Below are 16,057 nucleotides of genomic sequence, written 5' to 3' on the forward strand. Positions count from 1 at the left end.
CTTGTATTAACGGCCTAGTGCCAAGTAGGTTTTAAACAAAGAGTATTAGGAGCGCAAGTTCGCCTCCTCTCAAATTGTTATTTTAGAGGTCATGTAATTAATCTTTTCTCACTTAATAGACCTCAGTAGGTTGGGTATTTTACCCCTGTGTCTATGTCCTGAGAGGACAACTTGAAGGTGGAGTTTGGTGTGGCCTTTCAGAGGCATAAAGTTTGAGAGCGAGTAGCTCTTTCTTGAAAATTGAGTGTTGTATGCCTCGAGGAGGCTTTTCTGTGTAATTTGGAGCAAGTGCTCCTGAGCATGAATGGGGTTTTCTGCCCCTCTGTTAAAACTTATTTTGAAGTAAGGTTGGGCTGATTGCCCAAGCATTGTGAAGTCGGGGCGCGAAGCCCAAATCCAGTAAATTGTGTAACTACATTTTGTTGACTTGCTACTCTGTACCTGCCATGCTTGTTATTTCCTTATTTTGAAAAGAAAATATAACCTTGTTAATTTTACATGAACTCTAATTTCGTAGCTTGAGACCCGTTCACACCCGCACCTTCTTTCACCTCTAACTACCGCAAAAACTCGGTAACAAGTGGTAGCAGAGCGTGGTTGAATGGGTCTCAATTTAGCCCCTTTTGACGGCTAAACATTGTTTTGTTCCGAACTCTAACCATTTTCTCAGTTGCTGGAATTTTTTGAGTTTTTCAAAATTGTTCTGTCATCATGCCCGGCCCTCGCGATGTTCTCCATCTTAACTATTTGCGCAAAGAGGAGTTGATCTATGAGTCAACTATCAGAAATGTGCAATCTGGAGGCACGGTTGCAGTAGACACAAATAAGCTTAGAGAGTCCCTTGATTTGTCCATTTCCATCTCCACCTTGGGAGAGAAAGAAATTGACGACTCTCTTTCCACGATCGTCGAGAATATTACTGGGCTAGCATCTGTAGTTAGTTTTTTGATGAAAATGATCCTTCTCCTAATCAAATTAAGCGTGTGCAAGCCAGGCTGTTTCATTTTTCAAATAGAGTTAACGATCTGTTGTCTCTAAAGTTGAATGACGTTCAGAAGAAGGAAGCTAGTACGCTGCTTGAAAATATTTCTGAATTATCTAGCAAGGTCATTCAATTGTTAACTGGGGAGGTTCCTCCCAAAAGCGATCTACCCACCACAGTGAATGTAGGTAGCGAGGAAGAGCCTCCTAAGGGAGAAGTAAATAGGAAAACCATCGCTGCTCAAACAACCTCTGCCCCATTGGACGAGTCTGAACGCCGTAACTCATTAAATAATGTACGTTCTGAATTAACTTCCTTGCCACTGAAACCTTTACCTACTATGTCACCCGGGTTCAGCAGTTTGCCTCATCCATTGGCAATGTTCCTCAGAGGTATCTCTAAGTTTTCCGTTAATACCACCAGTGAAGTAATTTCCTTTTTAAGATTTTTAGTTGAATTTCAGGATCATGCCCTTGTGTTTTCTCTTTCCCCATGTCAGATTTTGCAAATTATCTATCCCTATGCAATTGGCATTCTTTCCGACAAAATAGTAAGAGCCATTGCCGAGCAATCATCTATTGAGGATTTCCACGCCCACTTGCTAGCTAACTTCATCCCGGCTAGGGCCAGGTCCTCCCTTATTCAGAAGTACTATTATCGTGTACAGCGTTTGGATGAAAACTTGGCAGACTTTATCCAAGATATTAAATTCTATACTAGGGTGTTTGCTCTTCATTTTCCTGAAGACCAGATTGTACAGGCTATTGTAGAAGGAATTTCACCATCCTATAGGTCATATTTGTGTTTCGCGGCGTGCCCGCAAACCTTCTCGGAACTTGAAGCATTGGCCGTTTCAGCGGAAGGGGTTAGATACGCCGATTCCTTGCGTGTCGCGAAAGAACCCCCACCTTCCTTTAGTAATACTCGGCCTCCACCTCGCCGATCAGTCACTCCTCGTAAATGTTACGCTTGCGGGTCGCCTGACCATCTGCGGAACAAGTGTCCATTGATCAAATCTAGTAGGGCAAATAATGGAGCTGATTCATCACAAGGCTGTTTTAAATGTGGGGCTTTCTCACATATCGCCAAGACTTGCCCAAATTCAAATAGAACCCCCTCCTGCTCAACGTCCGGTGTAAATTCCACCAATGCCAATAATAAAAAATGACTAGTGGTTTCGGCTGAGTCGACTAATCCTTCTTCCCGAGGCTCAGCCCCTGGTAAACAGGTCGAAAATTCAGGGAACGATCAGTCTTCAAATTCATCTTTTGAATGCCCTAAAGAGTGTCTTAGGATTGCGGCGGATACCCCCGCACCGGTCCCCTTTCTCAAAATTGAGGTAAATAACGAACCTATAACAGCTCTATTAGATTCAGGCAGTGTTTGTTCTATTATTTCGGCCGAATGGTATGCAAAATTGAAATCTAATTGTAAACTACCTGACTATGACTCATCTCCTGTTCAATATGTTTCGGCTAATTCATCCCCATTAGAAATTCTAGGTTCTTTACAGGTCAAAATTCGTATTTTTAAATTTACATGGAAAATCAAATTGTTGGTGGCCAAGCACTTGTCTTGCCCCATTATATTGGGAGCTGACTTCATTTCCTACACTGGTCTTGTGCTCGATCTCCAGAGTAGGTCGTGCTCTTTCAAATTTGCGTTTAATTGTAAAATCCCATTATTGAAATGTAATTCTGTACCATGTTCATCTATTTCGCCTACCCAGGATGAGATGTTGTTAGACCTTAGACATCTACCTGAAGAGCAGGCTGATAGTATTCGTAAATTATGTCAGTCATTTCCAGAGGTGTTCTCTGATACTCTTGGTGCTACTGACCTTATTGAATACAAAATTGAGGTCACGGATTCAATTCCTGTCCGTTTTCCACCTTATAGGCTATCTCCACCTAAAATGAAGGCTCTGAAAGAAATCATCGATCAGATGTTGAAGGATGGTAATATTAGGCCCTCTAAGTCGGCGTATTCGTCACCTATTTTTCTAGTCCCGAAACCCCAAGGGGGCTTCAGGCCTGTCATTGATTATAGGGCTCTCAATCGGAAGGTGGTGTTACAATCTGTGCCCCTTCCCGACCTTCATTCTTGTTTTTCATGGTTCCGTAAAGCTAAGTTCTTCACCATCTTGGATTTGAATCAAGCCTACAGTCAAATTCCCCTTGCGGAAGAGTCTAAACATCTTACAGCGTTTGCCACGGACTGGAATTTATACGAATACAACCGCGTGCCTTTCGGGCTCCCCACGGGAGCAGCTGTACTCACTAGGCTGCTAGATAGGGTCTTCTCCGACATCAAATTTGAGTACTTGTACCACTATCTCGATGATGTCGTATTTTCGGAGACTTTTGAAGAACATCTAGATCATCTAAAGGAAGTTCTCAATCGCCTTCGTAAGGCTGGGTTAACTGTCAAGTTGTCCAAGGTTGCCTTTGCTAAGCCCTCTATGTCATTCCTAGGGCATATTGTGTCACCTGATGGGGTTGCAGTCGATCATTCGAGAACACAGGCCATCCGTGATTTTAAACCCCCTAAGGACATCAAAGGTATCGCCAGGTTCATTGGAATGGTGAATTTCTTCAGGAAGTTCATTCCTAACTTTGCTAATAGAGCGGCGCCCTTGAACCTTCTTCGTAGGAAAGGCATCAAATTCGAGTGGGGACCTTCTCAACAAGCCGCTTTTGAAGATCTTAAATTAGCTCCCTGTAATGCCCCTGTCCTTGCTATGCGTGATTTCTCAAAGAAATTCATTGTCCAAACCGACGCGTCGTCGTCAGCAGTAGCTGCAGTCCTTCTTCAAGAGACTGAACTAGGGAGGCGACCCATCGCCTATGCATCTAGGACCTTGTCGGCTCAAGAAGCCAAGTATTCTATCTATGAGCTCGAAGGTTTGGCAGTCTTATTTGCCTTAGAAAAGTTCCGTCTCTATCTTGAACATGTCAAATTCGACCTGGAGACAGATAATCAAGCCTTAAGCTGGGTCTTAGGTAGGCCGCGTCGTACTGGCCGAATAGCCCGTTGGGCCATCCGTATTTCTGCCTTCCAATTCGATGTCAGGCATATCCGAGGCACCGAAAATGTTGTTGCTGATGGACTCAGCCGTATGTTTTCCAACGACGTCGAGACCCATGAACCGGTCGACAGTTCATCACCTTCCGAGTCCATACTATCTGATGTTAATGCCATCTTAACAGATGCTCCCATGCTCTTTAGGGATATCGAGAAATACCAACGTGAAGATCCGACGCTGGCTCCGATAATGGAAACCCTTTCTTCTGGGGAACATGTTGTCCCTTATGTTCTGAGGAATGGTGTTCTATGTTGCCCTTCGAGGCATGATAAGATGATGAAGGTTGTCGTTCCAGTGTTCTTGTGCCTATGATCTTCAAGTACTATCATGACACCCCCATTAGGGGGGCATCTTGGAATCTTTAAAACTCGTGAAAAGATTCGTGAAAGGTTCATCTGGAAGGGTATGGACGGTGAAATCCGTGAACTTGTAAAAGCTTGTAAATCTTGTTTGCTCAGTAAACCAACCATGTCCACCAAGGTAGGCCTTTTGTCTTCACATCAAGCGTCGCGCCCCATGGAACGCCTGTATATTGATTATGTAGGACCCTTCCCCCAGTCTAAGGGAAATGCTAACAAGTTTATCTTTGTATGCGTAGATGGCTTTACTAGATTTTCCTGGTTATTTCCGACTAAGCTGGCTACCGCTCAGTCCACCATTACTTGCCTAAATTCTATTTTTGCTTCTTTTGGTCCGTGCCAATATATTGTGTCTGATAATGCTAAGGCGTTCACATCAAATCTTTTTCGTAAATTCTGTTTCGACTTGTCCATCTCTCATGTAACTACTTCTGCTTATTACCCTCAACCATCTCTGGCTGAACGGTTTAATCGTAATCTCAGGTCCGCGCTTATTGCCTATCATCATGAAGATCATTCCAGGTGGGACACGTCCCTGCATTGGTTAGCTTTTGCTTTGAATTCGGCGGTTCATGAATCACATAAATTTACTCCAGCCTCTTTGGTGTTCAAGTTTGTTCCCAACACGCCGCTCTCTAACCTCTGGTCTCTGAGTGACATTCTACCCGAGACAATAGATCCGGATAATATTAAAGATCTTTGGAAGAAGGCTAAAGCCAATCTTAAAGTCTCTCATGAAAAGGTTAGGGAAAGATATGATCGTGGACGGAGACCCACCCATTTGAAGGTAGGTGACCAGGTGATGGTCAAGAATTTTGTTCCCGCGGGCAAGCTTGCCCCCAGATTTCATGGGCCGTGTATCATTCTAGATTTCCTTACGCCGGTCACATTATTATTAAGCAATCCAGCCACCGAGAGGATATTTAGGGTTCACCTGTCACAGGTGAAACCGGTGTAATTTCTGGGTTAACTTGCTTCATATAATTGTGAAAGGAATATGAAGGTTATATTTTTTTGAGTTTTCACTTTTAAGGCATCCTGCCCCTTCTATAATCTTTGTTTCATATGTAAGTTTTTTGTAAACCTTCCCCGCACGGTTAAACTGCCATCCTATCCTTGCCACGGCCATTACCACGCTCCCGTCTCCTGCTAACATTACACACAGTGGCTTGTATATACCATGAATATCTTCACGCCGCTGGCCCCTCAACCTCTCCACAAAGCCTGTGCCCTCAAGAAAATGATGATGGTCCAACAATTCTGCCGCCTAGCTTTAATGTTTCAGTGCCCCCGCAGCCGCGCGGCGCCGTGCTGCGACTGGGATAGAGGAAGGGCCCCCTCTTCCCCAGCGAGGACGACATGTGCACGGCGAGCCGGAGCCCTCCTCCCGGCCAAGGCTGATGTGCGGCGCACGACCTGCTACTGGGCCGCAGCCTGTATATGTTCACCGCGGGCGCGGCGTGCTTCAACACCTCTACTCCTCTCATAGTGCGGGCGAGCGGTATCTCAGGGTACTTGAGGGGTTCGAGCGGCCTCCTCTGGACACAAGCTGCAGCGGCCGGTCTGGCCATCCAATTTAATTAACTACAAGGACAATTACTATCAGCAATTACTACACCTGAGAATTCAACAACAATATCTGGTGGACTTAGAAAATTTTTTCCTCAACTTTAAAACTAAAGTTTTCCTTCTCAATTCAACCTTCTACAAACATTAAGACAGTACTTCCGCTGTTACTACAAGAATTTTTGAAACTGAATCAAACTAAATTTCAACCATTTCGATAAATGCTTCTGCAATCAATCTTCATATCCACATCATAACTTGGACCTTGTTTTCAAACAAATTTCATGTGTCACCCCTGGAGGAACCTTTGGGGGGGGGGGAGGTCTGTACCGGGCGGTACACCTCCACGCCGCTTATTTAAAATTTGCGCCAGTTGAAACTCCTCTGCTGGAGGAAGTCTGAACTTTATCTACGGTATTAATTTTCTACTTTCTCAGAAGATGTCACTACCTGGAAATTTTGGAGTTTTTGAACTGTGTCATTTTCGACGTATTTTGTTTTGCTTGTAGTAAGAAGTGTGAACTTTCTCTTCTAGAGGACACTACTGAAGATCAACAATAGTGCACCCTAGTGCGGAGTGAAAGAACTGTTTTCTTTGGAGAAAATTTAATTTCAAAAGTTTGTTCTTTGCTAAATTTCTTTCAGTCATTGTTTAAGTTGGCAATATTAACCCTTTCTTTCCCCTTGTTTTGAATTTAGCCAATCCCGAATTTCTTAAATTAATTTTCCACCAATGATGTGTTTCTTCTTCATCTTGTGTAGGGGTTTTCTTTAACCACCAATAAAAGATTGTGGGCGGGTGTTTTCCTTCCTAAAACGCCTCGAACTTTCCGCGAGAGTATATAAACTGCTGATTTTAGGGTCTCTGCGCCACTTCTGTACCATCTCTCAGTGTGTAAAGTACATAGCAGGGGGCGGGTAGCGCCTCTTTCTTCGGCAGCGGTCAACAACAAGGTAATGGCCGATTAATAACTTCTTTCTTTGCTAGCTCAGCAGTTTAACTCTCGGGGCGGGTCCGAAGTTTTTCCATAATGTAACCTTCCTTAAAATGTAAAGACCTTTGGTATCTATTCTATCTTTAAACTACATATCGGGATAGAGAGTGCTTAACCCTCTCGAGCTCCCACTCATATTGTTTTGAGGTGAACTTATTTTTCTCAACCTATTCTTCTTTAACGTAATGTAAATTGTTTCTTTCTTAAGTCACCTCTTTAGTATGGGATTAGCCCTTGTATTAACGGCCTAGTGCCAAGTAGGTTTTAAACAAAGAGTATTAGGAGCGCAAGTTCGCCTCCTCTCAAATTGTTATTTTAGAGGTCATGTAATTAATCTTTTCTCACTTAATAGACCTCAGTAGGTTGGGTATTTTACTCCTGTGTCTATGTCCTGAGAGGACAACTTGAAGGTGGAGTTTGGTGTGGCCTTTCAGAGGCTTGAAGTTTGAGAGCGAGTAGCTCTTTCTTGAAAATTGAGTGTTGTATGCCTCGAGGAGGCTTTTCTGTGTAATTTGGAGCAAGTGCTCCTGAGCATGAATGGGGTTTTCTGCCCCTCTGTTAAAACTTATTTTGAAGTAAGGTTGGGCTGATTGCCCAAGCATTGTGAAGTCGGGACGCGAAGCCCAAATCCAGTAAATTGTGTAACTACATTTTGTTGACTTGCTACTCTGTACCTGCCATGCTTGTTATTTCCTTATTTTGAAAAGAAAATATAACCTTGTTAATTTTACATGAACTCTAATTTCGTAGCTTGAGACCCGTTCACACCCGCACCTTCTTTCACCTCTAACTACCGCAAAAACTCGGTAACAATAATAATAATAATAATAATAATAATAATAATAATAATAATAATAATAATAATAATAATAATAATAATCACTGAAGCGCCCAATAGATAAAAGACAACCATTCACAAAACATACGCTGACTCATACAACTCAGTTAACTTATATGTGCTCAGGAAAAAACTTTCGGCAGACAGATTTGTATATATGGGAGGAATTAAATTGCCGAATATCCGCTGGGAGTGTATTCCTGAGTCTCGATGCCGTAAATAGAAAAGAATGATTGTAGGAATTCGTTCGATTTAGTGGAATTTCAAGTAGAGAACCAGAGCGGGTATTAATTTTATGGAATGAGGAAAGGAAAAGAAAATTAGAAGATAGGTAAGTAGGAGTGTTCGTCGAAAGCAGTTGATAAACAAGTATCGTTAGGTGAAAATTCCTTCTTTCATTTAAGCGTAACCATCCCAATAGTTTGAAATATAGTGTATCATAAGTGTCATGTCGCAATGGAAGGCATATAGTATGCATGAGTTCGTTATATACCAAATTCTGGATTATGTATGTATGTTGAGTCCTCAGCCCTAAGGCTGGTTGGATCTTCAACAGCTCTGCCATCAGCTGTCATAGATGGCCTAGGCATCACTGAAGAGGCGTACTAGGGAAATGAGGAGTGAGGTAGTTTCCCGTTGCTTTCCTCACCGAGCCAGAGTTGCTATTACATATCAGTCTGCCAAGCCCACTGAGATGCATGCACCAACCGACCCTATGGGCAACATTTTCACACCATTCATAGCAGGGACTGGCTGCATAAGGATTGGCATTACTAGCATCGCTCATACCTCAGTCACTTTCAGATTGTCAACGCCAAGGATAAGACAGAGACAGATCTATGAAAGTAACAAAATTGCTCTAGCCTATACTAGAAGACATAGTGCACTGTAAACACTAGGTCCTGCCAGCAAAGGCATAATTCTGGACTAGAGATTCTTATTATTTATCATTATTTGTGAGCTTACATTCGGTAGATGGTGGGTTCGAATTCTACCGTCGCGTCGGTAGCCCTGAAGATAGTTTTCTGTGGTTTCCCATTTTCATATCGGGCAAATGCTGGGGCTGAACCTTAATTAAGACCACAGACTCTTCTTTTCCATCCTTGCGTCGCCGAAATCCTTCATTGTTTTAGTGCGACGTTAAACCACTAGTAAAAAAGAAATAATTATTAATCACGATGATTATTATTATAATCATTATTATTAGGCTCCTTGGTAGAATGTTCAGCGTAGTGGCTTTCGGCTCGGAGGTTCTCGAGTTCGATTCCTTGATTTTTAGTCGCGTTCAGTTAATTCCTCTACTCGGGAACTATGTGTTTGTTTTCGTCTTAACACAAACTTGATCACTCACATGCATCACACAACACTCCGAAGTACTAAGAAGCCTGCATTAGTCAATACATCCTTTAACGTACGACTGGTGCCAGGAAGAGCAATCATTCATAAAACTGGGCGACCCCAAGTAATTAGGAAAAATCTACGCAAGGTATAATAATAATAATAATAATAATAATAATAATAATAATAATAATAATAATAATAATAATAATAATAATAATAAATTATATTAAATTATATTAAATTATATTAAATTAAATAAATTATTATTATTATTATTATTATTATTATTATTATTATTATTATTATTATTATTATTATTATTATTATTATTAAGTCTCTCGAAACAGTTCAAGATTGGGCTGTACAAAACCCTGATCTAACCCGTTGTACTACAGGCTGGTTAAAATGAAAATTGGCCGGAAAATATGTATAAGAGTGACGCGGAATTAACCCTTGTTAATGAACAGGAGAACTGTCCATCACAGGAAATGCTGGAAACCGTGATTTCGATGCACCAATCGGTTGCTGTCACATGTCTGCGCGTGAGCATCTTCCGAGTACGTGGCTGTGCCATTACGTGTGAGTGAGTGAGAGGAGCAGACGCGTTTAGTGATCAGTTGAATGCAACACAAAATGGTGCTCACGTTAAAACAGCGCGTGTCTATTGTTGAGTGTGATGCGAAGTACGATTCGTGGATAACGTGCGCAGAACTGTTTGCGCAAGAGTTTAGGACTAAAAGTGTTGTGGCAAAACCTCCAGCGACGTTCGCAAAGCAAAACTTAGTGGCAAAATGGCGTGAAACGGACTCTAGCGAATAAAATCAATAACTATCCTAAAAGAATTGGAACACCAGAAAACATTGTTCGAGTGAAGGAAAGCCTGGAGTGAATTCCCGATGAAATCTCAACGGGGTTTATATGTGCAAGTGGGAAATAACAGATCGTCGTATTGAAACATTATTAAAAAGGACCTGCGTCTGTATCCTTACAAATTTACTGCTGTGCTTGCGTTAAAACGTCCGGACGAACCTTCGCGTGTTGAGTTCTTCCAGTGGTTTCTGTGTTTAATGGAGTCAGGACTTTTGGATCCTCAGTTTTGAATTTCTTCAGATGAGGCCATTTCCAGCGTATTCCGCGATGTTCATGAACAAGAGTCAATCTCGCGTCAGTCCTATTCTAAATATTTTCCACGCCAGTTTTATTTTGCCCACCCTGTATATGGCTGTGGGACGTGGAGTATCCGAAAACAGCACTCATAAACTACTAGTTTCAGAGAGAAGTTTTGCGAAAATCTTCGTCCAGTGTTGTACGTAAACATGCGTGAACGGAGAATCAGATGCAATCGTGAGATAGATGAACTGTTCCAAGATGCCAACATAGCAGGGGCCATCAGAAGTAAGCGACTCCAGTGCGCTGGACATGTGGTTAGGATGGAAGACCACAGATGGTCACGGACCCACCTGGGTTTCATCCCCACAGGAACGGGACCCCTGGGTAGGCCAAAGAAGAGATGGAGTGATGGCCTCCACGAGGACGTCAATAGTCAACGACAGATATAGACAATGGCGATTGGCAGCGATGCATAGAACAAGGAGGAGAAGTCTTGCAGGGACGCGCGGTCCGTTGGGCCTGAACGCGTAAAATTTAAGTAAGTATATATTATTATTCCCTTTTTCATCTGTCTAATCCGATTCTCTATTTTTGACTTAGAAACAACGTCCTTAGTTTTGGTATTCCTTTACATTGTTATTTTTTCAGTCTTCTACCCAGCCCTGTCAGAGATGATCGATTGGGTTAACGTCTTGTAACTGCGGGGCAACCGACGGAAATGTGGAAATTACAGAGGCATCACGCTGTTGTCACACTCACTGAAACTGCTGGAAAACATCATAGAAACAAGACTTAGGAAGATAGTGGAACTTTTGCTTGAGGAAGAACAACACGGGTTCAGGAAAGGCGGAAGTACTGTGGATATTATCTTTGAAGTAAAGATGCTGACAGAAAAGTACTGGGAATACGGAAGAAATCTTGTGATTGTATTTGTGGACATTAATAAAAGCATATGATAGTGTTCCTCGAAAGAAGATATGGCATGTCTGGAAGACCTAAAGATGCCAAAGTACTTAAATGACAAAGTCAACATGCTATACCAGAAGTGCTACAGCTGTGTCCAGATAGGCAACGGACGATCAAAATGGTTTGAAACAAAGAGAGGTGTCCAACAAGGAAGTGCTCTATCACCACTCCTGTTCGTAATAGTAATGGACAAGGCCATCAAATCTATCAGGAAAATGGACAGTGAACCAAACACTCTGGTATTTGCTGATGATGTGCTTTTATGGGGAGAGACAGAAGCTGAAGTTCAGAAGAAACTTAATGAATGGAACAACAAATTCAAAAATTTTGGACTGAAGATGAGCAAAACAAAGACAGTGGAAATGACTATCAACAGGGAAGGAACAAGCTCAAATATATTTCTGGAAGGAGCAAAAATTGAATCAGTCTCCCACTTCAAGTACCTCGGAAGCACAATGTCGAAAGAAAACACTGTTAGGCAGGAAATACTCAGCAGGACACAGAAAACATCGAACTTCTACAGTCAAGTCAGAAATCTCCTCTGGGACTGCAAAATACCACAGAAAGCGAAAACAATCATGTACCACACTTACTTCATACCAATCCTCACGTACGGTTTAGAGATATGTACAAAGACTTCAGTAGAATCCACACAACTGAAATGAGATCCATTAGAACCATGAACCAGACAACCAGAAAAGACAAGATCAGAAATGAAGTGAATAGGAAAGTAGCTGGTATTGAGGTTCCTATTATCAGTGTCATAAAGAAACGCAGACTTCAGTGGTATGGGCACATAATGAGAATGAACAGGGAAAGACCTGCCAGAAAATATTTCAACCTTAATCTCATAGGAAGAAGACCACAGGGAAGACCAAGAAAACCTTGGATAGAGACTGTAAGATCAGATGTGGAGGAGAGAGGATACAAATGGGAGGATGTACTGGATCAGAAGATGTATGAAGACAGAAGGAGATGGTGAGCGCTTGTACACCACACGCGGGAAACTCGAGTTGGGAAATGATGATGATGAACTGTGGGGGTGTAGCAAGAGCATGGGACGTATTAAAAACAATAGACAGGTGAACAATTTTCACAGTTTTTTTGAATCGTTGTCTTGTTGGAAATAACACAAAGGATATCTGTTTTGCCAACCAAGGCTTTCATGGTCATAGATCAAAAAATCAGAGCGTTTCGCCCAAACTGGCGAGCCCGATGGCAGCATGCTGTAGGTGAAAAACGCACGCACACACACACACACACACATGCACACGCACACACGCACACACACACACACACACACACACACACACACACGCGCGCGCGCGCGCGCGTGCGCGGTCTAATAATCCAAAAGTTTCTTATTGCTGTCATTTATGTTTTCCTTTTTTGACACTTTTCTTGTGTTCTTTCAATGTACTTTCTTGTTGAAAATTAACTGGTTTTTGCATGTTTCTTCAGTTGCCAGGGAGCGGGACTTCCCCACTTCCTGTGATGACCTGGATCCACGGCGGCGGCTACGTCATGGGATCAGGAAATGAGATCCTGTACGGGCCCGAGTTTCTCCTGAACGAGCAAGTTGTTGTGGTCACATTCAATTATCGCGTTGGAGTTCTAGGTACGTCCCACCTCAAACTTCCAAGAAAGATTGCGTAACATTATTAGCATCATCTGCAGTGGACACTCAGTTTGTCGGTTTCTATTAGTTTTATTAATTACACAGAAACTAGTTTCCACAAACTGAAACCAATGAGTGTTCGTGTCTTACCATTCGGGAGCAGGTCCGAGTCTAGTTCATCAGAAAAAATGTGAACTTCAGAGATCAAATCTTCGAAGAAAAGAGAACTGAGGCAGACGACTTCATTGAAGGAAAACATCTACGTGGGATACTTAGAAATACCTTTCTTGAAGAAATTTTAATTTATTTCTGAGCACAGAATTGTGTTTCAATGAAGTGGAGCTGCAAATAATAGGATGATCTGGAAATGTTTCATGGCAACTGATCAGTCTAAGGACTGCAGACCAATGATGAGGAAGGATTATTATTATTATTATTATTATTATTATTATTATTATTATTATTATTATTATTATTATTATTATTATTATTATTCGCCGTTTAGAGTCGCCTTCGGACCACGCAAAATAACTGGTGAGACTTATTGCCTTTCCAATTTTTCATCCTCCGTCTAACAGCTTCTTCTTTCCTCTGACAATATTTTCTTGGGGTTGGTGTTGGCCAGGAAACTCTTGAAGTTGGCTATTGAGTTCCTAAACAAATTGTTTGTCCATTACTGAGATTTGATTTGTTATCATTGACTGTCAGAACCACTTTAAGCTTGTATGTCTCTGATCCAAGATGTCATAATTTGTTTGTTAGTCTGTTGAAAACCATTCTCTTCAGGTGACCATAGAACATTGCCTCTCCTTTTCTCATAGAATCTAATTTTCTGAGTATGATTTTCCTCTTCTCAATCTACATTGCCGGGCTGAGGTGCTCAGATGATTGAGGCAATGGCCTTCTGATCCCAACTTGGCAGGTTTGATCTTTGCTGAGTCCGGTGGTATTTGAAGGTGCTCACATACGTCAGCCTCGTGTTGGTAGATTTACTGGCACATAAAAGAACTCCTGCGGGACAAAATTCCGGTACTTCGACGTCTCCGAAAACCGTCAGAAGTAGTTAATGGGACATAAAACAATAGCAATAATATTATTTATTATCAATCTACGTTGGCCTTGTCCTGTTCCTTGACTGAATGATCAGCGTACTGGCCTTCGGTTCAGAGGGCCCCGAGTTCTTTTACCGCTCGGGCCGAAGATTTTAACTCCATATGATTAATTCCTCTAGATCGGGGACTGTGTGTTAGTGTTCGGTCATTACACGTATTGTATCTTCATATACATACAATGCACCACGCTACTAACTTCCACGGAAACATGTGATAGTGAATATATTCCTCCAGCGTAGGGTTGGTGTCAAAAAGTGTAGGCCTATCCGGTCGTAAAACTGGAACAAATCCAGCCCCAATAAATTGGGAAACAAATATTAGGGGGAAGAATAAGAATACCTATTGACTTCCAGCCTATTTGAACCCAAGGGTATTATTATTATTATTATTATTATTATTATTATTATTATTATTATTATTATTATTATTATTATTATTATTATGTCCGACTCGTTGGCTGAATGGTCAGCGTACTGGCCTTTGGTTCAGAGGGTCCCGAGTTCGATTCCCGGCCGGGTCGGGGATTTTAACCTTCATTGGTTAATTCCAATGGCCCGGGGGCCGGGTGTCTGTGCTGTCCCCAACATCCCTGCAACTCTCACACCACACATAACACTATCCTCCACCACAATAACACGCAGTTACCTACACATGGCAGATGCCGCCCACCCTCGTCGGAGGGTCTGCCTTACAAGGGCTGCACTCTGCTAGAAATAGCCACACGATATTATTATTATTAGTATTATTATTATTACCGGGATTTCGTGGATTACAGAGGTGAAAGAAGGTGCGGGCATGAATGGGTCGATATACGAGAATCAGAAGAGTAATTTAAAACTTTAAAATATAATAATATCGTGTGGCTATTTCTAGCCGAGTGCAGCCCGTGTAAGGCAGACCCTCCGACGAGGGTTGGCGGCATCTGCCATGTGTAGGTAACTGCGTGTTATTGTGGTGAAGGATAGTGTTATGTGTGGTGTGTGAGTTACAGGGATGTTGGGGACAGAACAAACACCCAGCCCCCGGGCCATTGGAATTAACCAATGAAGGTTAAAATCCCCGACCCGGCCGGGAATCGAACCCGGGACCTTCTGAACCGGAGGCCAGTATGCTGACCATTCAGCCAACGAGTCGGACAACTGTAAAATTAGAGCTGTATTTCTTTTCTATGCTATTTTAGGTTTCTTTCAGATGTTAAATTTTAACAAACAATTCGCTAAGCGAAAACAAAATTTCAGTTACAGAACTAACTCGTTAGTTTAGGTACACTTACCGAGCTCGATAGCTGCAGTCGCTTAAGTGCGGCCAGTATCCAGTATTCGGGAGATAGTAGGTTCGAACCCCACTGTCGGCAGCCCTGAAGATGGTTTTCCGTGGTTTCCCATTTTCACACCAGGCAAATGCTGGGGCTGTACCTAAGTAAGGCCACGGCCGATTCCTTCCCACTCCTAGCCCTTCCCTGTCCCATCGTCGCCATAAAACCTATCTGTGTCGGTGCGACGTAAAGCAACTAGCAGAAAAAAAAAAAAAAAGTTTAGGTACAATGTAGGAAAAGTCAGAATAATCAACAACCAACCAATTAACAATCTGGGCTTCAAGCTCCCAATTTACAAATATAACTTGAGCATTACTGCTCCATTCACTCCATAATCAGGAGATATATCTCCCAATTTCTTTTACATCACAAGGAGACAGAGTATTCAAAATATGCCGTCTTCCAAGAGCACCTTTTGCTCCACAAAATTATGCAGGAGACTACTCTCCAAACATTATACCATACCAGCCTTCCAAAGGCACCATTCAACCTTTACATTAACATAATAGAAAGAGCACCTATGCTCTATAAAATATACACTTAACATCTAGGCGTATCAAAGGCGCAACCTACATTTTACAATTTCGAGCAGCATTTACTGTCTTGTATGCTTAACATAAAAGGAATGAAATTGAATTTCACTGCGGTATTGACAACCCATTCTACCCGGCCTTTGTTAAAAACTATCGGTTAAAGTTACTGGCCCAAAAATCAAAATTGTGTGGAGACGGACACTTACGCTCCTTGAAATTTGCAATGAAGAGCTTAAA

General features: G+C 42.1%; 1 protein-coding gene across 1 annotated transcript in view; it reads left to right on the forward strand.

Moving 5' to 3' along the window:
• LOC136877720 (uncharacterized) overlaps positions 1 to 16,057 on the forward strand; it is a 269,242-nt gene that overhangs the window by 67,850 nt on the left and 185,335 nt on the right. Inside the window, exon 4 of the mRNA XM_068228718.1 lies at positions 12,704 to 12,860. Coding sequence (XP_068084819.1) covers positions 12,704 to 12,860 — 157 coding nt within the window. The remainder of the gene's footprint in view (positions 1 to 12,703; positions 12,861 to 16,057) is intronic.

Source organism: Anabrus simplex, chromosome 7 (genome assembly GCF_040414725.1).
Source record: "Anabrus simplex isolate iqAnaSimp1 chromosome 7, ASM4041472v1, whole genome shotgun sequence".
Classification (NCBI taxonomy): Eukaryota; Metazoa; Arthropoda; class Insecta; order Orthoptera; family Tettigoniidae; genus Anabrus; species Anabrus simplex.